This window comes from Acinonyx jubatus, chromosome B2 (assembly GCF_027475565.1).
Source record: "Acinonyx jubatus isolate Ajub_Pintada_27869175 chromosome B2, VMU_Ajub_asm_v1.0, whole genome shotgun sequence".
NCBI classification, from domain to species: domain Eukaryota; kingdom Metazoa; phylum Chordata; class Mammalia; order Carnivora; family Felidae; genus Acinonyx; species Acinonyx jubatus.
Window position 1 is genome coordinate 149228069 of NC_069385.1, and position 26320 is coordinate 149254388.

General features: G+C 39.9%; 2 protein-coding genes across 2 annotated transcripts; both read left to right on the forward strand.

Annotated features, from left to right (window-relative positions):
* The first annotated feature begins 15 nt into the window (after positions 1 to 15).
* LOC106984032 (olfactory receptor 12D1-like) lies at positions 16 to 2541 on the forward strand. Its single transcript, XM_015082231.3, has one exon. The coding sequence runs from the start codon at positions 107 to 109 to the stop codon at positions 1055 to 1057; it is 951 nt and encodes a 316-aa protein (XP_014937717.3). The 5' UTR covers positions 16 to 106; the 3' UTR covers positions 1058 to 2541.
* An 11005-nt stretch (positions 2542 to 13546) lies between these two features.
* On the forward strand, positions 13547 to 16429 carry LOC106984031 (olfactory receptor 12D1-like). The gene has a single exon (XM_027055149.2). It carries the CDS (start codon positions 14131 to 14133, stop codon positions 15082 to 15084), a length of 954 nt encoding a protein of 317 aa, XP_026910950.2. The 5' UTR covers positions 13547 to 14130; the 3' UTR covers positions 15085 to 16429.
* The last annotated feature ends 9891 nt before the right edge of the window (positions 16430 to 26320 follow it).

A 26320-nucleotide genomic window follows, 5' to 3' on the forward strand; every position in this document is an offset into this window, starting at 1 on the left:
TCAACCTCAAGGTACCATTGTGTAGACAGGAAAAATCTCAGCTGCAAAGTCTCTGATTCTCAACAGAGGTACGCTCCATAGAGTAATTCATCCTTTCTCTTAAGCGATGCTGAATCAAACCTCAGTCACTGCATTTCTCCTCCTGGGAGTCACAGACATCCAAGCACTGCAGCCTTATCTCTTCGTGGTTTTCCTTGCAATTTACATGGTCAGTGTGGTTGGCAATGGAGCAGTCCTCCTGGTTGTCGTCTCTGATCCAAGACTCCATTTACCCATGTACTTCTTCCTGGGAAATCTGTCATGTTTAGATATCTGCTACTCCACGGTGACACTGCCAAAGATGCTGGAGAACTTCTTCTCTACACACAAGGCAATTTCCTTCTTGGGATGCATAAGCCAGCTTCACTTCTTCCACTTCCTGGGCAGCACGGAGGCCATGCTGTTGGCCGTGATGGCCTTTGACCGCTTTGTGGCCATCTGCAGGCCACTGCATTACTCTGTCATCATGAATTACCAGCTCTGTACCCGGATGGCTGTCACGGTCTGGACCATTGGTTTTTTCCATGCCCTGTTGCACTCCATGATGACCTCTCGCTTGAACTTCTGTGGTTCTCATCAGATCCATCACTTCTTCTGTGATGTCAAGCCTTTGCTGGAGTTGGCCTGCGGGAACACGGAGCTCAACCGGTGGCTTCTCAACACGGTTACCGGGACCATTGCCATGGGCCCCTTCTTCCTAACACTTCTCTCCTACTTCTCCATAATCATCTCTCTTTTCTCCAAGACCCACTCCTGTAGTGCGCTCCACAAAGCACTGTCCACGTGTGCCTCTCACTTCATGGTGGTCATTGTTTTCTATGCTCCTGTTGTCTTTACTTACATATCTCTTGCCTCAGGCAGCTCCATGCAGGACCAGGTTGCTGCCATCATGTACACTGTGGTCACTCCTATGCTGAACCCACTGGTCTATACACTGAGGAACAAGGACGTGAAGGCTGCCTTGAGTAGGGTCTTCAGAAGGAGGGACGACCTGAGCAAATTCAGAGCACACTTCTAAGAAAGGAATCAACAGGAGATGATAAAGTTGGTGTGTGAGGTTAGACTGCTTCTCAGATCATGTACAATATGTGTAATAGGTGGAGCTGTCCAAAGATAAATGAGAAAGTCCAGCCTGATTGTGTTAAATAAAGCATTCCTAGGTACCATAATGGAAACATGAACCCATGGGACACCAGCCATAGAATCCTAATGTTCAATTTGTGTTCAGGATATGAGTTCATAAAAATGATTTTTAATGTATTTTTATGGATTCTCTAATGACATCAGGGATAGAAATATGCCTATATACTCATATATTAGGTACATGAATACTACTTATGGCTCTTTGTGTGGCCCATCTACTTAACATATTTTATGTGAGTAAAAAAAAAAATTCTTATATTGTTACATTTTGAGGATGAATTTTGAGCCACATTTACTGAATAGGATAAGAAATGGTAATTCTCAGGGGCACCTGGGTGGCTCAGTCGGTTAATCCTCCGACTTCGGATCTGGTCATGATCTCACAGTTTGTGAGTTCAAGCCCTGCGTCGGGCTCTGTGCTAACAGCTCAGAGCCTGGAGCCTGCTGCGGATTCTGTGTGTGTGTGTGTGTGTGTGTGTGTGTGTGTGTGTGTGTCTTTCTTCCCCTCCCTTGCTCACACCTTGTCTTTCTCTCTCAAAAATAAATAAACATTAAAAAAATTTTTTTAAAGAAATGGTAATTCACAAATGAGTTAAAGGAATTTTTAGTCAGTATGTATCTCCCTAAGCAGGAGGCAAGTAAGTGATTAAAACAAATGATTTAAGCACTAATAAACATGGACAAATTAGCCAATGTTTATCTAATGAGTCTTGGAAACCTTATCTCTAGAGATGTCTTAAAGTCAACTGGAAAAACTGTAATTGAATACTGTTAAATATTACCGAAAGTGGAGACGGACTGGAAAAAAAATCTCAAAATCCCTCCCTAGCTAATCAGTATATTATTTTTCCCTCAATCTTTGGACACAAGAAATGATGAGTTTCAAAAACCTACCTGTTTTTCTATTTTCTTTTCCTATTTCTATGCTTTCTTCATAGATTATAAATGATACCATACACTGTAACACTGGGGAAAAGTTCAGAATTCATCAAAATGTTGTCTGTTTTCCCTACTTGTCACCAAACCCATACGTAGTGAAAGATACTATGTCATAATTGTATGAACTGAGGCATTTCTGGAGCTAGTGTCAGGAGGCACTATATTCCCTACTTTCTAAGTCTTGGGAGTGGTTACTGGGCCTGAAGGATGGTGGGGGCAGCATTTTTGACTAGAGATGCAGATAAAGACTGTGACAGGCCTTGATGAGCTCAGGAACTGACTGTTCAAATTCTCTGCATCCACTTTTGTGAGCACAAACAATGTGGTTTGATCTCATCCACTGTTTTTGGTCCCCCAATTCTACTTCTGTTTATAAAAAAAAATAAAATGTGTCTGTGGAGAAGGCATCTTCTACCCTGACTGTCTCAGCCCCTCATTTCTGTTGATCAGAATAGTTTACAAAATCCAAGCTCCACGCAGGCCGTGAACCAGAGAAGAACACGTCATTATCTGGTTGGCTACTGCTGCCTAACACACTAGCATCCCCAAACACAGAAGCTGAAGACACCTATACCAGGAAGTTGCATTCTTCTGAGGCTCAGGAATTGGCAAGAACAGAGCAGGGCAGGGCTGGTTCTCCTCGATCATGCTTGTGCCGTGGCTGAGCTGACTTGAGCATCCTCGCGTGGAAGAGCTGAGAGCTGGCAAAGTCTCTGTCTGGGTCTCCCTTGGTCCACTCTCTCCAAGTGGCTATTCTGTGCTTTTGCAGCATGGAGGCTTGACACTCTACGTGGGGGCCAACAGACCAGGACAAAGGCTGCCAGTCATCTCTCCAACAAACCCAAGAACCAGTATTGACATCACCTCTGTCACCTTGGACAAAATAGACACAGGCCAACCAAACTGCAGAAAGAGGAAATCCCCACCTTTAACTGGAAAGAATATCAAAAAATTTTGTGGACATCCTTAATCCACCATAGTCCCAACTCTGTCTACTAATAATTAACATTGTCCCCACATACTTTCTCTCCCTCCAAATGATCTTAAAATCTCTTCCCATTACAACATCAGTCAGAATCTACATCTTTTCACCTACACTGGGTCAAGGTATACACAGGGCTTGTTGGGTACAGTTCCTCAAATATGGTTCTTTTTGATCTAAAGAACTTCAAATTAAAGGATCAAGTTATCTGCCCTAGGTAGAGACAGACATAGATTTAGGTATATTATAGAATATTTTTCAGTTGTGCAAAAAAGAGGAAGTGCTGGCATTTGTGACAATGTGGACAGACCTTCAGGGTATAAGGCCAAATGAAATAAGTCAGTCAGAGAAAGAGAAATACCATATCTTTCACTTATATGTGGAATCTGAAAGCACAAAATAAAGAAAAACAAACAAACAGACATACACATAAACAAAGAGAACAAACTGGTGTTTGCCAGAGGGCAGGGAGGTGGGTGGATGGGTGCAATAGGAGAAGGGGATTAAGGGATACAAACTCCCAATTACAGAGAAAATAAGTCACAGAGATTTAAAGTACAGTAGAAGGAATACAGTCAACAATATTATAATAACTTCATATGGTGACATATAGTAACTGGAATAATCGTGGTATGAAATTCCATAATGCATATATATGTTGAATCACAGTGTGATTTCACAGCATGAAAGGTATGAGGTACATAGAAGTGAATTGGGGGAGAAAAAAAAGGCAGTTCCTCAGAGGTGGGGGAACCCATTCCAGGGAGAGACAAAGGGGAGAGAAAGTGAGAGGGGTTGAAAAAGTGTTGCATTGAGGTCGTACCAGAAGAAAACCTCTCTGGATACACACTGGGGAGTGAGAAGTAATGAGTGTTCCAGTTTTTTGTTTGTTTGTTTGTTTGTTTGTTTGTTTTACAGTATGTGGAGCTCAAATTCTGAAATTTTGTAAGTGGGTGACTTTCTCAGGAGAGGAATTGTGGTGTGTGCTCCTGGGGAGAAGGGAGTGGGCCCGGAGCGCATAGTGTGGTGTAGCAATCTCTGGGGTGAACCAGAAGAGAACAGTCCCCTTCCTGGAGTGCTTGGGAAGAGGGTATATTGCCTCATCAGGGAAAAAGACCCTGGAAGTGCCAGTAAAAAGTCTTTCATCAGCAGGGGACAGAGACTCACCCAGAAGGAATATAACCTTTTCTGCATTTAGTGGTGCTACATCACAGATTCCGTGCAATGCACAGGTGTAGGACAGTTTTTCAGGGACAAAGGACTTCACATAGCATAGAGAGTCTGGACTCCAAGGTAGAGAAGCGGGTCCAGGCAGTGCAAGGTCCTTTAAAACTTCAAATTGTGAATCCCAGCTTTGCACCAAAGAACGCACGAAAGCTCTGGTGTAGGGTAAGCTATTGGCCCTCGTTATTACGTGAACGCTGGCTGAACAGCAGGGGTCGACATCCCCAATCCAAGGAAGAGAGATTGGGTTGGGGCCATTTTCCCCCAAACACCAAAATGGCGGGACTTCAGAGAGCATCACAATGACCCCCAGTGGAGGCAGGACCTGCTTAGACAAAACCCCATCCCTTTGTGCCTGGCAACTGTTTATTCACTGGGGCAGGACTGACTGAGCCATCAGGGCTCTCCTTCAGACCGACACAGCCACACCCCACATGCACCAAGTAAACTAAAAAGACAATGCATCAAAATGACACCTGCAGTTCTGCCGGAGACAGAACCATGCTTACATTTTGTTCTTTTTTTTTTTTTTTCAATTCTTCTTTTTTACTTCTGTAATCAGCCTCATAATTTCTTGTCTTTTTTTTTTTCAATTTCTTTTCTACTTTTTGGGGACCTCAGGCTTCATTACTCTTTTCTATTTCTTTCTTCTCTATCTCTCTCTTTTTTTTTTCTTTTCATTGTCTTTGAAATCAACCTTATAGTTTTTTTTTTATTCTCTGGGGGTTTTCTTGTTGCCTTTCTTATTCTCTTTTTAGGGGACCAGCATTTGTTCCCTTTATCCAGGCCCACCTAATTAAAGCTCCAAACACTCCCCACAGCAAGCAAGGAGGAGCTCTGCAGAGAACTGACCAGTGGGAAAGAGCAGCCAAAACGCAACAGCAGAAGGCATACAGCATACACCAGAAACACTCTCTGAAGTGCGAGGCCCTAGACAGCATATGACCCCTTTTTACTATTGCACTACTCTCAGGTGCAGGAAGCATAACAAAGCTTTTAAAACACACTAGACAGAAACTTAGCCAAAAGGACAAGAGGGAGAAATTCTCCCCAAAAGAAAGGTCAAGAGTAAATCACAGTCATTAACTTGCTCAAAACAGATATAAGCAATAGATCTGAACAAGAATTTAAAACACTCATTATGACTACTAGCTGGTCTTGAGTAAAGCATAAAAGACACCAGAGAAACACTTGCTGCAGAGACCAAAGACCTAAGACTAGTCAGGATGAAATAAAAAATGCTATAACTGACAGGCAATACTGACTGGATACAGTCACCATGAGGACTGAAAGAGCAGAGTAGACACAGGTGATACAGAATATAAAATTATGGAAAACAATGAAACTGAAATGAAGAGGAAAGGAAACTATTAGATCATGAGGGAAGACTTAGAGAACTTAGTGATTTCATGAAATAAAACAATATCCATATCTTACAGGTCTCATTAGAAGAGCAGAAAAAGGGGACAGAAAATTTATTTGAACAAATTATAGCTGAGAAGGGAGTGGCAGGAAATATTCAATGTGCTGAATAAGAAAAATATGCAGCCAAGAATTCTTTATCCAGCAAGGCTGTCATTCAAAATAGGAGAGAGAGTTTCCCAGACAAAAAAGATGATGATGATGATGATGATGATGATGATGATAAGGGAGTTTGTGACCACTAAAACAGTCCTAAAAGAATTTTTAAAAGGTCTTTCTGAGTGGAAAAAAAGAAGAGGAAAAAAAAAAAAAAAAGACCAAAACAACAAAGACTACAACAGACAGAAAACATCACCAGCAACACCAACTCTACAGGTAACACAGTGGCACTAAATTCATATCTTTCTATAATCAATCTGCATGTAAATGGACTAAATACTCCAATTAAAGACATAAAATGGATTTTAAAAAAACAAGATGCATCTATATGCTGTCTACAAGAGACTCACTTTATAACTAAGGACATCTGCACATTGAAAGTGAGGGGATGGAGAAACATCCATCATGCTAATGGACATCAAAGGAAAGCTGGAATAGTCATACCTATATCAGACAAACCAGACTTTATTTTTTTAATGTTTCTATATTTATTTTGAGGGAGAGAGAGCACAAGCAGAGGGGTGGGGCAGAGAGACGGGAGAGACACAATCTGAAGCAGGATCCAGGCTTTGAGCTGTCAGCACAGAGCCCAGTGTGGGGTTCAAACCCACGGACTGTAAGATCATGACCCCAGCTGAAGTCAGATGCCCAATCAACTGGGCCACCCAGGAGCCTAAAACAAACAAGATTTTAAAACAACCGTAACAAGAGATGAAGAAGGGCATTAGATCATAATTAAGGGGACTATCCAGCAAGAAGATCTGACAATTACAAATATTTATGTCTCCAACTTGGTACACCTAAATATATAAATCAATTAATCACAAACATAAAGAAACTCATTGATAATAATACAAAAAATAGGGACCTTAATACCACACTTACATCAATGGACAGAATGTCTAAATAGATAACCAACAAAGAAACAATGCCTTTGAATGACCTATTGAGTCAGATGGACTTAACATATATATTCAAAACATTTCATCCTAAAGCAGCAGAATACAATTCTTCTCAAGGGCACATGGATAGATGACATACTGGGTCACAAATCAGCCCTCAACAGGTATAAAAAGATCAAGATCATACCATGCATTTTTTAAGAACACAGTGCTATGAAACTTGAGATCAACCACAAGTAAAAAATTGGAAACAAGCCCTCAAATAATGGAGGTTAAACAACATCCCACTAAAGAATGAATAGGTTACTTGGGAAATTAAAGAAGAAATTTAAAAAATACGTGGTAGCATATGAAAATGAAAACACAACAGCCCAAATTCTTGGGATACATCAAAGGCAGTCCTAAGAGGAAAGTATACTGCAATTCAGGCCCATATCAAGAAGCAACAAAGGTTCCAAACACACAACCTAACATTAAATCTAAAGGAGCTAGAAAAGGAGCAGCAAATAAAGCCTAAAGCCAGCAGGAAAAAGGAACAATAAAGATTAGAGCATAAATGAATGATACACAACAAATAAAAGAAATAGTAGAACAGATCAACGAAACTAAGTGCAGGTTCTTTAAAAGGGTTTTTAAAAATTGATAAACCCCTAGCAACACTTATCAAAAAGAAAAAAGGGAGAGAATCCAAACAGATAAAATCATGAATAAAAGAGGAGAGATCACAACCAACATCACAGAAATACAAGAAATTAGAATAATATGAAAATTTAGATGCCAACAAACTAGGCAGTCTGGAAGAAATGGAAAAAAATTTCTAGAAAATGATGCAACACCAAAACTCAAACAGGAAGTAATACAAAACTTTACCATAACAAGTAAAGAAATTGAATTGGTTATTAAAAATCTCCCAACAAACAAGAGTCCTGGGCCAGATGGCTTCCTGGGGTATTATTACCAGACAGTTAAAGAATAGTTCATACCTATTCTGCTCAAACTGTTACAAATATAGAAATGGAAGGAAAGCTTCCAAACTCATTCTATGAGGCCAGCATTACCTTGATCAAAAATCAGACGAAGACCCCACTAAAAAAGAGAATTATAGGCCAATACCCCTGATGAAACTGGATGCAAAAATTTTCAAGATACTAGCAAATCAATTCCAACAGACCATCAAAAGAATTATTCATCATAATCAAGTAGGGTTTATTCCTGGTAAGCAGCGATGGTTCAATATTTGCAAATCTACACCACGTTAATAAAAGCAAGGAGAAGAATCATACGATCTTTTCAATAGATGCAGAAAAAGCATTTGACAAATACAGCATCTTTCTTGATAAAAAAAACCCTCAAGAAAGTAGGGATACAAGGAACATACCTCAACAACATAAAAGGCAATATAGGAAAGACCTAGATCTAATATCATCCTCATAGGGGAAAAGTTCTCCAGATGAGAAACATGACAGGTATGTTCACTCTCACCATTGTTGTTCAACAATGTACTGGAAATCCTAACCTCAGCAATCAGGCAACAAAAAGAAATAAAAGGCATCCAAATCAGCAATGAAGAAGTCAACTTTCACTCTTTGCAAATGACATGATACTCTACTTGGAAAACCCTAAAGACTCCACCAAAAAACTGCTAGAACTGATACGTTAATTCATCAAAATCGCAGGATATAAAATCAATGTACATAAACTGGTTGTATTTCTAAACGCCAATGATGAAGAAGCAGAAAGAGAAAGTAAGAAATTGATCCCATTGGCAATTGCACAAAACCCATGAGATGCAGAGGAATAACCTAACCAAAGAGGTACAAGATGTGTATGCTGAAAACTATGGAAGCTTATGAAAAATTGAAAACACAAATAAGTGGAAAACATTCCTTGTTCATAGATTGGAAGAACAAATATTGTTAAAATGTCAATACTACCCAAAGCAAGCTACACAGTCAATGAAATCCCTATCAATATAACACTAGCATTCTTCACAGAGCTAGAACAATCTTAAAATTTGCATCAAACCAGAAAAGACCCCAAATAGCCAAAGAAATGTTAAAAAAAGAAACCAAAGCTGGAAGCTTCATAATTCCAGACTTCAAGCTATGTTACAAAACAGTAATCATCAAAAAAGTTTGGGTACTGGCACAAGAACAGACACATAGATCAATGGAACAGAATAGAGAACCCAGAAATGGACCAACAAGTATATGATAAACTTTTCTTGACAAAACAGGAAAGAATATCCAATGGAAAAAAAGACAGTCTCTACAACAAATGGTGTTGGGAAAACTAGACGTGATAGACAGAAGAATGAAACTGGACCACTTTCTTACATAATAATCGAAAGTATTTCAGAAATCCTAAAAAACCTAAAAGTGAGTCAGGAAACCACCAAAATCCTAGAGGAGAAAATATAAAGGAACTCTTTGGCATCAGCCACAACAGCTTCCTACTCGACATGTCTCCAGAGGTTGGGATCTCAGCAAGATAAAAGGCTTCTTCACAGCAAAGGAAACAATCAATAAAACTGAAAGGTAAATGATGAAATGGGAGAAGACATTTGCAAGTGACCTATCAGATAAAGGGCAAGTATCCAAAATCTATAAACAACTTACCAAACTCAACATCGCCCCAAAAAACAAATAATCCAGTGAAGAAATGGGCAAAAGACATGAACAGACACGTTTCAAAAGACATCCAGATGACTAACAGACACATGAAAAGATGCTCAACATCATCATCAGAGAAATACAAATCGAAACCACAATGAGATACCACCTCACACCTGTCAGAATGGCTAAAATTAACAACTCAGGAAATGACAGATGTTGGCAAGGATGCCGAGAAAGGGGGAACACTTATGCATGTTAGTGGAAATGAAAAACGGTGAAGCCACTCTGGAAGAGAGTATGGGGGTTCCTCAAAAAATTAGAAATAGAACTACCCAGCAATTACACTGCTAGGTATTAACCCAAAGGATACAAAAATGCTGATTCAAAGGGGCCCGTGCACCCCAACATTTACAGCACCACTATTGACAATAGCCAAATTATGGAAAGAACCCAAATGTCCATCGATTTTGAATGGATAAAGAAGATGTGGTTTATATATACAATAGAATACTACTCGATGATCAAAAAGAATGAAACTTTGCCATTTGCAACAATGTGGATGAAACTGGAGTATATTATGCTAAGCAAATCAGAGAAATACATACACCATATCATCTGACTTATATGTGGAATTTAAGAAACAAAACAGGTGAGCATAGGGGAAGGAAAGGAAAAATAAGGAGGAATGCGTGGGTGGCTCAGTTGATTGGGCATCCAACTTCAGCTCAGGTCATGATCTCATAGCTCCTGAGTTCAAGCCCCACATCAGAGTCTCTGCTGTCAGCACAGTCACTGCTTTGGACCCTCTGTCTCCTTCACTCCCTCTCACTCTCTCTCTCTCTCTCTCCATCTCTCTGCTGCTCCCCAGCTCATTCTCTCTCTCTCTCTCTCAAATAAATAAGTAAGCTTTAAAAAAAGAGAGAGGGAAACAATTCATAAGAGACTCTTATAAACAGAAAACAAACTGAGGGTTGTTGGAAGGGAGGTTTGTAAGGGGGTTGGCTATAATGGGTGGTGGGCATTAAGGAGGACACTTGTTGGGATGAGCACTGGATGTTGTATGTAAGTGATGAATCACTAGGTTCTACTCCTCAAACCAATACCACATTGTATGTTAACTAACTTGAATTTAAATGAATACATTAAAATACCAAAAAAAAAAAAACCTTACTGAGAATTTCAAGATGATAAAAAAGCTTTAAATGATGTGCACAGCCCTGTGTGGGGGCTCCAGTCACATGGACATGAAGCTGACCATATAATAAAAGAATATTGAAGACAATTTCATTTTGACACAAGAAGAAAAATGACTTATAAACAAGACCTCAGAGAGACAAAACATAAAGAGAAAATGTACTGGTCATGACTTCATCAAAATACCAGATTTCTAGACCTCTGTGGGAACTGTACATAAAATTGATGTGGGTGGTATTTTGAAAGGATGGAGACCACACTGCAGTTAGCTGTAGAACCGGACCCTTAGTTTGAACATGAGTCGCACAATTTATTGTAAAGCAGGAACATTTAACGGCAGTGAAATAAGCTGACAGTACACTCTGAGCATTTTCTCCACACACAGGTGTCAACAATGTGAGACAATGGAAGCATTCATAAACTGCATAGTGGTGGTCATTCCAATACATATATGGAAGTAAAATCACACTGTACACTTGAAACATATATAACTGTACTTGTCAATGATTCCTCAGTAACATTGAGGGGGAAACAGAAAAAGTACATAAATCCTTTGAGCTCCTGTTATATTGAAAAGTAAATGTGATATCAGTACATCCCTCACTGAATGTTTGGAAAAATTAAATGAACATTTCATGTAAGAAACTCAAAACAATAGCTTCTACAATTAGAACATAATAAATGTTATTTCCGTTCTATTTTTAACATATGCTTGAATGAGGAATATTTTTAAGTTTATTTATTTTTTTATATTGAGAGACAGAGAAAGAATGTGAGCACAGGAAAGGGAGAGAACGAGGAGAGAGCAAGAAGCCAAACCAGGCTTCCTGTGTGGGCCCAGAACCCAATGTCAGGCTCCATCTCACAAACCATAAGTAAGCGACCTGAGCCAAAATCAACAGTCGGCTGGTTATCTGAATGGCCCACCGAAGCACGCCCTGAAAGAGGAATTTTTATCGTGATTAATATACAATGCATTCGTGCAAAGCAACAATAATGGATCTCAACACAAAGATGGACAGGGTACATGGTGTTTATAACTGTTATGAGAAAGTTTGCATGCATGTCAGATTGCATGTATTCCTGGGATGAGGCTCACAGAATATTCTCACCTAAAGGTTGCAGCAACAAGAGAGGATACACAAGGAGAGACCAGCCCCATTCCTTAGAGAAAGATGTGAGCCTTGGGATGTCTATTTTAAACAAACAAATTTAACACTATTACCAACAATGAAGAATCTAATTTGGAATAAATAACAGCAATCCTACTTCTCCTTGTTCCTCTGTCTTGTTTTCCACAGGACCATAGTAAAAACTATGTGGAATGTTAAAGATTATCATCATCTGTACAGGTCAATGGAACACAACTGGCCTCCATTCCTTACCAAACATTGCCAGTTTTTTTTTTTTCAGTTTTTCACAGTTTTTTGTTATTTTTTTTAATGTTTATTTATTTTTCAGACAGAGAGAGACAGAGCATGAACAGGGAAGGGTCAGAGAGAGAGAGAAACACAAAGTCCAAAACAGGCTCCAGGCTCCAGGATGTCAGCACAGAGCCCGACGTGAGGCTCGAACTCACCTACCGTGAGATCACGACCTGAGCCAAAGTCGGATGCTTAACCAACAGAGCCACCCAGGCGCCCCTCTCACAAAGTTTTTCAGGGAAGTTCCCATGATGACAAGGGAAGAAAAGGTAATTGAACTAAGAAAACATAGAAGGCCCCTGACAATCCTGCTTTCCACGACTCTGCAAATAAGGAAGAAACATAGAAACGAAAAACTTGGAGCAGTGGGGGCAAAAAAAAAAAAAGATGGAACTCAAGATAGCAACACGCAAGAGGAATTGTCTTGAATCGCAAGTATGGGAAAATACCCTGTTGATTCTCACAGCGATCCTGCTCACACCCAGGGGACACTCTCTCCGTGTTTATATGCCTAAGGTCTGTGGCTCCTGAGAGGCAGGAAGAATGTCAGAAGGAGACAAAGACGTTTCTGAACATGAAGAGCTCATGCTGCAATCCCAATAGGAACAGTCACTTCAAATATCTTCCTGCCATTCTCAGCTGTTGGGAGTGTAAACCTGCAAAGCTGGGCAGGCTGTGAATCCGACAATCAGGTAAGAGAATGCCTTAGGACTCGGGCTGAGAGGACCCCAGATTTTCTGCATGCTTGTTTATATGCAAGTAAGCGCCCAGATCTAGAGCTGGTTTCCTATTTTATGATGGATTCCTGATTGCATTTGTGGATTGTGAAGGCTCTTCATTCACTTTTATTGCCATATCTCATTCGCACCTCAGGAGGCCTGGTTCTCTAAATATTCTCCAGAGTAAATATGTAATCTCTCAGCATTAAAATTGCAGTGAAATAAATGACTGAGTAAGGACAAGTCTGATTAGAAATTGTCTTTAATGTTAGAAAAAGGTTTCTTCCCCAAGTGAATTTTTGATCCAATTTTGTTTGGTGAGTCAGAGAACCCAAAATGATATTTGCCATAGCATTTGTATCTTACACAGGAGAGGTAGGATTAATACTGTGCAGAACACACATGGTCATCAAAGCAAACTACTCTGACCTGCATGGAGCCAGCCTTTCACAGAGGCCCAGCACAGATTGGGTATATTCTCTAAATTCCTCCATCTCTATGGCCTAGAATCCCAAAGGCTATGGAGAAGTGGTCCCTCATTAACCCACTCCAATTCCTCTCACATCAAATCTTTCTATGCTCCTCTAGGGATTTCCCCCAAACTTAGAAAGATGTGCCTTTTAAAAAATTTTTTTAATGTGTATTTATTTTTGAGACACAGAGAGACACAGTGAGAGTAGGGGAGGGGTAGAGAGAGAGGGAGACACAGAATCTGAAGCAGGCTCCAGGCTCTGAGTGGTAGAACACAGCCCCACATGGGACTTGAACTCACAAGCCATGAGATCATGACCTGAGCCAAAGTCGGACCCCAACCAACTGAGCCACTCAGGTGCTCCAAGATTTGCCTTTTTATAAGAGGCAATCCCACATCTGGATATTAATTCAGACCTCCTTGCATTGGTGTCATTCTTTCCTTGTCTATTTTTCTTAATTAAAAATCCCTCAGGTGCTTTCTTACAAGGTCTGGATATAGCAATCTGGGCAAGTAGTTAATTAGAGTTCATTAGAACCCCCATTAGAGTTCATTAAGGAGATGAGAGGACACTTGTATCAGAAGGTAGATGTGCAGACCCAGAGAAGATGGTAGGTTGGCTATGTGCTCAGAGTCTCTGGGAGAAAGAAACATATTAATGATAATCAAATGAGGGGGGAAAATGGTGGACCAATGGCCCATAACCAACAGTTCACCATAATATCTAATAGTCTAATGAGGCAAATCCTATAAAAGGTCTGATGTGGGAACTGTGTAAAACAACAATGCCCTCCCTCAAAGTACCCATTGTGTAGACAGGAAAATCCTCAACTACAAAGTCTCTGATTCTCAACAGAGGTACGCTCCATAGAGTAATTCATCCTTTCTCTTAAGCGATGCTGAATCAAACCTCAGTCACTGCATTTCTCCTCCTGGGAGTCACAGACATCCAAGCACTGCAGCCTTATCTCTTCGTGGTTTTCCTTGCAATTTACATGGTCAGTGTGGTTGGCAATGGAGCAGTCCTCCTGGTTGTCGTCTCTGATCCAAGACTCCATTTACCCATGTATTTCTTCCTGGGAAATCTCTCGTGTCTAGATATCTGCTACTCCACGGTGACACTGCCAAAGATGCTGGAGAACTTCTTCTCTACACACAAGGCAATTTCCTTCTTGGGATGCATAAGCCAGCTTCACTTCTTCCACTTCCTGGGCAGCACGGAGGCCATGCTGTTGGCCGTGATGGCCTTTGACCGCTTTGTGGCCATCTGCAGGCCACTGCATTACTCTGTCATCATGAATTACCAGCTCTGTACCCGGATGGCTGTCACGGTCTGGACCATTGGTTTTTTCCATGCCCTGTTGCACTCCATGATGACCTCTCGCTTGAACTTCTGTGGTTCTCATCAGATCCATCACTTCTTCTGTGATGTCAAGCCTTTGCTGGAGTTGGCCTGCGGGAACACGGAGCTCAACCGGTGGCTTCTCAACACGGTTACCGGGACCATTGCCATGGGCCCCTTCTTCCTAACACTTCTCTCCTACTTCTCCATAATCATCTCTCTTTTCTCCAAGACCCACTCCTGTAGTGTGCTCCACAAAGCACTGTCCACATGTGCCTCTCACTTCATGGTGGTCATTCTTCTCTATGCTCCTGTTATCTTCACTTACATATCTCCTACCTCAGGCAGCTCCATGGACCAGGATCAGGTCGCTGCCATTATGTACACTGTGGTCACTCCTATGCTGAACCCACTGATCTATACACTGAGGAACAAGGACGTGAAGGCTGCCTTGAGTAGTATCTTCACAAAGAGGGGCGACCTGAACATATCTAGAGCACACTTCTAAGAGGAAGCAATAGGCGATGATGAAGTTGGTGTGTGAGGTTAGACTGCTTCTCAGATCATGTACAATATGTATAACAGGTGTAGTCTGAAGAAAAGATAAATGAGAAAGTCCAGATTGTGTTAAATAATGCATTCTTAGGTAGCAAAATGGAAACCTGAACCCATGGGACATCAGCCATAGAATCCTAATGTTCGGTTTTTGTTCAGGATATCACTTCATAAAACTGATTTTTTATGTATTCTTATGGATTCTCTAATGACGTCAGGGATAGAAATATGCCTATATCACTCACATATTGGGTACATGAATACTACTTAGGGCTGTTTATCTGTGTGCTTCTTCTAAGTTAATGTATTTTAAGGTGAGCAATAAAATTCTTATGCTGTTATATTTTGAGGAATTGAATTTGAACATTTAATAGGATAAGAAATGGTAATTCATAAATGAGAATGAGTTAAGAGGAATTTTTAACCGTTACGTTTGATTTCTTTTTTCCCTAAGCTGGAGGCAAATAAATGATTGAAACAAATGATTTAAGCACTAATTGACAGGGATAAAATAGCCAATGGTTTATCTAAGTGCTGTGGATCCTCTATCTCCAGAGATTTTTTTAAAGTCAACCAGATGAATGGTAAAAGAGTCCTGTTAAATCTGTTGAAAGTGGGGACAGAATGAAATTAAAATCTCAGAGTCCCTCTCTAGCTAATTAATAGGTAATTTTTCCCTCGGTGTTTGGTCATGGAAAATGTTGAGTTTCAAAATACTTCCTATTTTTTGTTTGGTTTTACTATTTCTATGATAATTTCCAGTGACTGTCATGATGCAATATGACATAATACTGATGAAATGTGCAGAATTTATCAAAATGTTGTCTTGTTTTCCTTACTTGTCACCAAACCCAAATGTAACGAAAGCAACTAAGTCATAATTGCTGAGATATTTCTGGAGCTAATGTCGGGAGGCACTGTGTTCCCTATTTTCTAAATCCCAGGGGTGGTTTCTGTGCATGAGGGATGGTGGGAGAAACATTTATGACTATTTATAGATGCAGGTGAAGACTGTGACAGGCCTTGATGAGCTCAGGGACTGACTGTTCAAATTCTCTGCATCCACTTTTGTGAACACAAACACTGTGGTTTGATCTCATCCACTGTTTTTGGTCCCCCAATTCTACTTTTGTTTATAAAAAAAAAAAATAAAATGTGTCTGTGGAGAAGACATTTCTACCCTGAACTGTCTCAGCCCCTCATTTCTGTTGATCAGAATTGTTTACAAAATCCAAGCTCCACGCAGGCCATGAAGCAGAGAAGGACACGTCATTATCTGGTTGGCTACTGCTGCCTAACACACTAGCATCCCCAAACACAGAAGCTGAAGACACCTATACCAGGAAGTTGCATTCTTCTGAGGTTCAGGAATTGGGAAGAACAGAGCGGGGCAGGGCTGGTTCTCCTCGATCATGCTTGTGCCGTGGCTGAGCTGACGTGAGCATCCTCGCGTGGAAGAGCTGAGAGCTGGCAAAGTCTCTCTCTGGGTCTCCCTTGGTCCGCTCTCTCCATGTGGCTGTTCTGTGCTTTTGCAACATGGAGGCCTCAGGCTTGACACTCTACGTGGGGGCCAACAGACCAGGACAAAGGCTGCCAGTCATCTCTCCAACAAACCCAAGAACCAGTATTGACATCACCTGTACTATTCTCTCTTGGACAAAATGGTCACAGGCCTAACAAACTTTATAGAGAAGAAATCCCTACCTTTCATGGGAAAGAACATCAAAAAATTTTTGTGGACATCTTTAATCCACTCTAGTCCAACTCTAATAATTAACATTGTCCCCACATACAAATCACACTTACTCTCCCTCCAAATAATACTAAAATCTCATCCTGTTGCAGTATTAGTCAGAGTCTATGTCTTTTCACCTACATTGGGTCAAGGTGCAGATGAGGCTTGTTGGGTCCAGTTTCTCAAGCTTGGTTCCTTTTTTACCTCAAGAACTTCAAACTGATGCGTCCAGTTATCTGCCCTAGGTAGACACAGACATACATTTGGGTTTATATATAGAATATTTTTCAGTCGTGAGAAAAAAAGGAAATCCTGCCATTTGTGACTATGTGAATGGACCTGGAGGATATAATGCTAAATGAAATAAGTCAGATAAAGACAAATACCATATTATTTTTTTTATTTGTATAATTTAAGAAACCAAACAAATGAACAAACAAAGAGAAGAAAAGACAAAAAAACAGACTCTTAGGTACAGAAAATGAGCTGGTAGTTGACAGAGGGGACGTGGGTAGGAGATGGTGGAAATTGGTGAAAATGATTAAGAGTACACTTATCCTCCCAAAATAAAATTAAAAAAAAAAAAGTATACTTATCCTGATGAGCACTGAGTCATTTATAGAATTGTTCAATCGTTATACTGTACACCTGAAACTAATATAACACTATGTGTTAATTAATCATAATTTTCCAAAGGGAATTATGCTTAAAGAATTAAATAATTTTAGGCATACATCATGAATGGATTGTAAAATTATTAGGTGAGGGGAGCCCGGGTAACATTCGGTTGAGCATCCAACTTCGGCTCAGGTCATGATCTTGCAGTTTGCAGTTCAAACCCTGGATCGGGCTCTGTGCTGACAGCTTGGAGCCTGGAGCCTGCTTCAGATTCTGTGTCTCCCTGTCTCTCTGCCCCTCTCCTGTTTGCTCACTCTCTCTCTGTCTCTCTCAAAAATAAATAAAAACATTAAAAAATAAAATTATAATATAATATAACAAATAAACTAATATAATATGGTTAAAGATGATTGGAAATTGAATAATACATGGAACAGACTGACACCACCTGACCCCACTGGTCAATAATATAAATAGCATCACTAAAAGTAGGACAAGCACTGTCTCATGAGATGCTATAACAGAAATAAAACAGCAACTTGGAGATATTCTGCCTCAAAGTTATCAAAGATCTAATCAAGCTTCTATCTCAGTATCAGTTTTGTAGTTTAAGTGCTAACAGGTTTTTTTATTGTAAGGTAGGTGCCTGACATTAAGCTTTTTGTTGCTGAGACATCCATTTCAAAGTTAGCCACCTGGAATAAACATATCGCCAAATACATAACTACATAAGAAGCAGAGCGCCCCACCCATGCCGTTCCCCTTTGAGAGAGCCCTGGTGACACAAATAGCTGATCACTCGAGTGACCCATGCAGTTCCCCTTTGAGAGAACCCTGGTGACACAGACAGCTGGTCACTTGAGTGACCCTGCTTTTCCCTTCCTGTGCTTTAATTACTGCTCTTATGTTTTAAATTCAGCAAAGAAGAGTAAATGCCCAATACCCTAGACACTCCTCCCCTGATCCCAACACAGGCAGAGCCCCAGGCCCCTGTGCTCTCTCCCTTTCCCCAAGCCCTGTGTGGCCTCAGCAGTACTGTGTACCCACAGGACTGAGTGATAAATCTTGCCTTTTCAAAGCTCCCTGATGGTTGTTGCTGGAGTGTGTCTTGCAATTATAATAACAATCATAACAGGTGGTCTAGCCACAACATTGACTCCCAACAGGGAAATGTCAATGAGGGCCCAAGAGAGTGCCCCAGCCATTCCTAGCTGAATGTATCACTCAACAGGTGGAGACCAATCAAAACGAGTCTATATAGGATATAGGAATAGAAGTTAAGACTATAAATAAGCAGTAAGTCTAATTTAGAATATGGAACACGTATAGGACAGATAATCAGATTTCTCCAGTAGGTCAATTACATGATAAAAAGGGGGGGGGGTGCTATGAAATAAGGGAATAAGAAACATAAAACAAGATACATTGTAAGAACTTTTCTCAAATCCTAAGTCTAAGAATTTACTGAAAGATAACTGGAAAAATTGAACATGGCTTGTGTATTAAATGACATTGAGGAGATTCTGATCATAGTGTAAGTGTCATAATGGCACTGTCAGTGTGTTTGTTTTTGTTCATTTATATTCTAGTTAACAACAGTGTAGTCTTGGCTTCAGAAGTAGAAGCCGGTGATTCATCACTTACATATGACACCCAGTGCTCATCCTAACAAGTGCCCTCCTAATACCTATCACCCTTTTGGCCCGCCCCCACCCACCACCCTCCATAACCCTCGGTTTGTTCTCTTGCTGTGGTTTGGTCCTGTTACTTCATTTAAGACATATTTCTCTCGCACCTCATTTTTTCTAACTCTACCTGTGTCTGTCTCTGTGTGTTAGAGAAGGCAGTTATGTCTCTTGTTCTTGACGGTAATGGCCTTATGAAGAAAAGGTCTTGAAATGCCCTGCAGTGCTGTGTCCTCTTTGCCCGGGACCTGGCACTTCAGGGAGTGTCTCTGACGTGTTCTTTTCTGCTTTCCCCTTCAGTTCCGTTATCTGCAGTGGCCTTTTTTCCTATGTGGGCAGTGTTTGGTCCCTGCCAGGTGTGGGTGGGTATTAACAGGTACACATTGGTGGTGTGCTTGCTAATTGACACCTGTGGACGCCACTGCCAGGATGGCCAACTTAAGGGGATCTGCAATGGGCATACGAGTGGGTCCCTCATTTTTAATAAGGTGGACCTCAGGCTTATGTTGCCACAGTGCGTCCCCCGCCACAGCAACCAAGACTGAGGCCCCACACAAGGTGAAGGTCAGGAGATACAGTGCTTGTGAGGTTCACGTTGGTGTACTGGGGGAGGAGCCTGCAGTTCTAGGACTGAGGCAAGTGTGACTGGAAAGGCTGGATCGGGAAGCACGTGGGGGTGGGGCTTGGTGCAAGCAAGTTAGGAAGCAAGTGTGGAGGCAGTGTTGGTTCCCACAAGTGGCCACGTACTTATGCATGGGTGTGGGGGAGGGAAATAACACTGGCCAGTTCCTTTGTTCCTGGAGGACTCTTTTTTAGATCCATATCTCTCCAAACATGCTCTGTGATGAGTAAATCCTCCTGTCTCTCCTGGTGTTTTTCAAACTACTGGCTCTATGCTGTATCTGCTAGAGCTGTTTGTTGTGCTGTAGCTTTAAGGGCTCAGACTCTGCTTCCTAATGCCTTCAGGGCTCTCCCAGAGACAGGCAGGCTGATTTTAAGAATTCCAGGCTGTAAGTCCAGGCTGTTTGTGAGACCTCATGAAATTTGACTCCTCTGGCTTTCAAAGCCAAATGTTTTGGGGTTCATCTTCCCTGTGCAGGTCCCCAGTGGGATCATCTGTTTTTTGACCTTCACCGTGCTCTTGGTTTCTTCTGGTCCACAGATGGCCACAGTCCTTTTAGGTCTCAAATTGCATCTCTGCCTTTCCAACCTTCTTCCTTGTGGCCTCTTCTCTACCCTTGGTTGTGGAGTTTGTTCTGCCAGTCATTGGGTCTTTTTCTGGGATATTTAAGCTGATGTGAGTGTTATCTCATTGTATCTGTGCATTGAGGTGAGTTTAGAATCCTGACAATCCACCATCTTCTCAGCCTCATCCATAAAGACATTTTAAAAAACATTCAGGCCACGGGTGCCTGAGTGATTCAGTTGGTCAAGCATCTGACTTCAGCTCAGGTCATGATCTCGCAGTTTGTGAGTTCGAGCCCCATGTCGGGACCTGGAGCCAGCCTCTGATTCTGCATCTCCCACTCTCTCTCTCTCCGCCACTCCACTGCTCATGCTCTGTCTCTCTCTCTCTCTCTCAAAAATTAATAAACATTAAAAAAATTAAAAAAAAAAACATTCAGGCCTATCCGAAGGAGCAAGAAAGGCCCCAAATACACAACCTAATCTTGCACCTAAAGGAGCTAGAAAAGGAGCAGCAAATAAAGCCCAAAGCCAGCAGAATAAGGGAAATACTAAAGATTACAGTGGAAATAAATGGTATAGAATCCAAAAAAAGCAACAGAACAGATCAATGAATCGAAGAGCTGGTTTTTTGTTTATTTGTTTGTTTTTTCATGTTTATTTACTTTTGAGGGAGAGACAGAGACAGAGTGCAAGCAGGGGAGGGGCAGAGAGAGAAAGAGGAAGACACGGAATCTGAAGCAGGCTCCCACAGAGCCCAACACGGGGCTTGAACTCACAGACCGTGAGATCATGAGCTGAGCCAAAGTTGGATGCTTAAATGACTGAGCCACCCAGGTGCCCCTAAGAGCTGTTTTTTTGAAAGAATAAACAAAATTGATAACCCCCTAGCCAGACTTCTTAAAAAGAAAAGAGAGAGGACCCAAATAAATAAAATCATGAATAAAAGAGGAGAGATCACAACCAACACCACAGAAATACAATTATAAGAGAATACCATGAAAAATTATATGCCAACAAACTGGACAATCTGGAAGAAATGGACAAACACCCAGGCACTAACACAGTACCAAAAATCAAACAGGAAAAAATAGAAAATTTGAACAGGCCCATAACAAGCAAAAAAAATTTAACTTAGTTTTTTTTTTAATTTTTTTTAACAGTCATTTATTTTTGAGAGAGAGAATAGGCAAGAGAGAGTGCAAGCAGGGGAGGGGAAGAGAGGGAGGGAGACACAAGATCTGAAGCAGGCTCCAGGCTCTGAGCTGTCAGCACAGAGCCTGATGTGGGGCTTGAACCCACAAACTGCGAGATCATGACCTGAGCCGAAGTTGGATGCTCAACCGACTGAGCCACCCATGTGCCCCCAAATCGACTCAGTTTTTAAAAGTATCCCCATAAGTAAAAGTCCTGGGCCAGATGGTTTCCCAGGGGAATGCTTCTAGACGTTTAAAGAAGAGTTAATACCTATTCTCCTCAAACTGTTCCAAAGAATAGAAATGGAAGGAAAGCTTCCAAATTCATTCTGTGAAACCAGCATTACCTTGATTCCTAAACCAGACAAAGACCTCACTAAAAGGAGAATTACAGGCCAATTTTTGATGAACATGGATGGAAAAATTCTCAACAAGATATTATCAAATCGAATCTAACAGTACATTAAAAGAACTATTCACCACGATCAAGTGGGATTCGTTTCTGGGCTGCAGGGCTGGTTGAAGATTTGCAAATCAATCAACATGATACACCATATTAATAAACGAAGGGATAGGAGCCATATGATCCTTTCAATAGATGCAGAAAAAGTATTTGACAAAATACAGAGTCTTTCTTGATAAAAGCCCTCAAGAAAGTAGGGATAGAAGGAACATGCCTCAAGATCATAGAAGTAGTATATGAAAGACCCAGAGCTAATATCATCCTCAATGGGGAAAAACTGAGAACTTCCCCCCTAAGATCAGGAACATGACAGGGATGTCCACTCTCACCAGTGTTGTGCAACATAGTACTGGAAGTCCTATGCTCAGCAATCAGGCAACAAAAAGAAGTAAGAGGCATACAAATCAGCAAGGAGGAAGTCAAACTTTCACTCTTCACAAATAACCTGATACTCTACCTGGAAAACCCAAAGACTCTACAAAAGAACTGCTAGAACTGATACATGAATTCAGCAAAGTCACAGGATATAAAATCAATGTACAGAGATCAGTTGCATCTCTATACAATGAAGCAGCAGAAAGACATATCAGAGAATTGATCCCATTTATAATTGCACTAAAAACTATAAGATGCCTAGGAATAAACCTAACCAAGGAGGTAAAAGATGTATATGCTGAACACTATAGAAAGTTCATGAACAAAATTGAAGAAGACACGGAAAAACATGCCATGCTCATGGATTGGAAGAACAAATACTGTTAAAATGTTGCTGCTACCCAAAGCAATCTACACATTCAATGCAAGACCTATCAAAATAACACCAGCATTCTTCACAGAGCTAGAACAAACAATCTAAAATTTTTATGGGGACACAAAAGACCCCTAATAGACAAAATAATGTTGAAAAAGAAAACCAAAGCTGGAGACATCACAATTCCAGACTTCAAACTCTATTACAAAGCTGTAATCATCAAGACAGTATGGTATTGGCAAAAAATAGACACACAGATCAGTGGAATAGAATAAAGAACCCAGAAATGGACCAACAAATATATGGCCAACTAACCTTGACAAAGAAGAAAAGAATATCCAATGGAAAAAACAAAAACAAAACAATCTCTTTCAGAAATGGTGCTGGGAGAACTGGACAGCGACATGCAAAAGAATGAAACTGCACCACTTTCTTACACCATACACAAAAAATAAATTCAAAATGGATGAAAGACAAATGTAAGACAGGAAACCATCAAAATCCTATGGGAGAAAACAGGCAGTACCTCTGTAGCTTCAGCCACAGCAACTTCTTACTAGACATGTCTCTGGAGGCAAGGTAAATAAAAATAAAAATGAATTATTGAGACCTCAACAAGAGCAAAACAGACTTAAGTAATATGCCTGATATAAAATTTAAGTAATGATCATAAAGATACTCATTGGACTTGAGAAAGAAGCTGAGGACATCAGTGAGTACCTTAACAAGGAGATAAAAAAAAAAAAACAGAGGTGAAAAACACAGTAAATGAAATAAAAATACTCTTGAGGGAATAAATAACAGCCTAGATGAAGCAGAGGAATGAATTAATGATCTGGAAGACAGAGTAATGGATAGTAATCAAGCAAAAGGGAGAAAAAAATTATGCAAATAGACTTAGGGAACTCAGTGACTCCATCAAGCATAATAACGTCAATATTATAAGGATCCCAGAAGAAGAAAAGAAAAGGGGGCAGAAAAAATTTTTTTAAGAAATAATAGTTTAAAACTTCCTTCTGGGGGTAAGAAACAGAAATCCAGATCCAAAAAATTGACCCAACGATGTCCATGCCAAGACACACAGTAATTAAAATGGCAAAAAGTAGTTAAAAGAGAGAATTTTAAAAGCAGCAGGAGAAAAGAAACCAGTTATATACAAAGGAAACCCCATAAGGTTATCAGAGGATTTTTCAGCAGAAATTCTGCAAACCAGAAGGGATTGGCATGACATATTCAAAGTGCTGAATGGAAAAAATCTGCAGCCAAATATACTCTATCAAGCAAGGCTATCATTCAGATATGGAAGGAGAGATAAAAACTTTCTCAGACAAACAAAAACAAAAGAAGTTTGTGACCACTAAACCAGCCCTGCAAGAAATATTAAAGAGGAAACTTTGAGTGGAAACATCATAAATGAGAGTATGAAAGATAAATATATCTATAAAAATCAGTCAAAACATTCACAAAATAAAAGGATGTTAACATATGACACCATATACCTAAAATGGGGGTGGGGTGGAGTAAAGAATGCATTCAAACTTAAGCAACCATCAGTTTAATACAGACTATTGTATGCAGAAGATGTTATATACAAACCTAATAGTAATGACAAATCAAAAGGCACTTAAAGATAAGCAAAGAATAAACAGAAAAGAATTCAAGAATATCACTAAAGAAAACCAGTAAACCATGAAAGAGAGCAAGAGAAGAAAAGGCCAGAGAAAAACTATAGAAACAACCACAAAACAAGGAACAAAATGGCAATAAATAGACATCTATCAATAATTCCTTTGAATGTAAATGAACTAAACACACCAATCAAAGGACATAGGTTAACAGAATTGATTTTTTTTAACTTATCTATATACTTCCTTCAAGAGATGCATTTCAGAGTTAAACACACATGAAGATTGAAAGTGAGGGGATGGGGAAACATTATCATCCAAATGGGTCTCAAAAAGAAAGCTGGGGTAGCAATACTTATACCAGAAAAAACAGACTTTAAACCAAAGACCGTAACAAGAGACAAAGAAGGATAATACATAATAATAATTGGATTATTACAATCCAACAAGAAGATAAAATAATTATAAATATTTATGGACCCAACATGAGGGCACTCAAACACATACAATTAATAACAAGCATAAAGGAAATAGTCTATAGTAATACAGTAATAGTAGGGGACTTTAACACATCAATGGACAGATTATCCAAATGGAAAATCAACATGAGAAAAATGGCTTTGAAAGACATACTAGACCAGATGGATTTAACAAATTTATTTGAAACATTCCATTGTAACACAGCAGAATATACATTCTTACCACATGCACATGAAATGAACACTCTCTAGAACAGATCACATATTAGGCCACAAGAGAAGTCTCAACAAATTCAAAAAGATCAGTCATACCATGCATCTTTTCTGATCACAACACTCTGAAACTAGAAATCAACAGCAAGAAAAATTCTGGAAAGACCATGAATACATTGAGGCCAAATAACATGCAACTAAACAGTGAATGGGTCAACCAAGAAATCAAAGAAGAAATCAAAAGTACATGGAAACAAATAGAAATGAAAACACAATGCTCCAAAACTTTTGGGATGCAGCAAAAAGTGGTTCTAAGAGGGAAGTTTAGACCAATACAGGTCTACCTCAAGAAGCAAGAAAAAGTTCAAATAAACAACCTCATCTTACACCTAAAGGAGAAATAAATAGATAGATAGATAGATAGATAGATAGATAGATAGATGATAGATAGATAGGGGCGCCTGGGTGGCTCAGTCAGTTGAGCGTCCGACTTCCGCACTTAGGTCATGATCTCACGGTCCATGAGTTTGAGCCCCTCGTTGGGCTCTGTGCTGACAGCTTGGAGCCTGGAGCCTGCTTCAGATTCTGTGTCTCCCTCTCTCTCTGACCCTCCCTCATTCATGCTCTGTCTCTGTCTCAAAAATAAATAAATGTTAAATAAGTAAATAAATAAATAAATAAATAAATAAAACAAAATAAGACAAAACCTGCAGAAGGAAGGAAATAATAAAGATTAGAGCAGAAATAAATGGTATAGGCCCTGAAAAAAACAATAGAAGAGATCAATAAAACCAGGAGTTGATTCACTGAAAAAATAGCAAAATTGATAAGCCTCTAGCTACACTCATCAAGGAAAAAAGGGACTTAAATAAGTAAAATCACAAATGAGAGGAAATTAACAACCATCACCACAGAAATACAAACAATTGTAAGATTGTATTATGAAAAATTATATGCCAACAAATCAGAAAACCCAGAAAAAAATGGCTAAATTCCTAGAAACATATAAACTACCAAAACTGAAAAGAAGAAATAGAAAATTTGAACAGATCAATTACTAGTAAGGAAATTGAATCAGTATTTTTAAAACTCCTAACAAACAAAAGTCCAGTACCAGATAGCTTCACAGAGGAATTCTACCAAACATTTAAAGAAGAGTTACTGCTATCACCCATCATCAGAGAAATACAAATCAAAACCACAATGAGATACCAATTCACGCCTGTCAGAATGGCTAAA

Bases quoted from the DNA above. Each gene is read 5' to 3' on its own strand.
- LOC106984032 (XM_015082231.3), top strand. From the start codon at position 107: ATGCTGAATCAAACCTCAGTCACTGCATTTCTCCTCCTGGGAGTCACA.
- LOC106984031 (XM_027055149.2), top strand. From the start codon at position 14,131: ATGCTGAATCAAACCTCAGTCACTGCATTTCTCCTCCTGGGAGTCACA.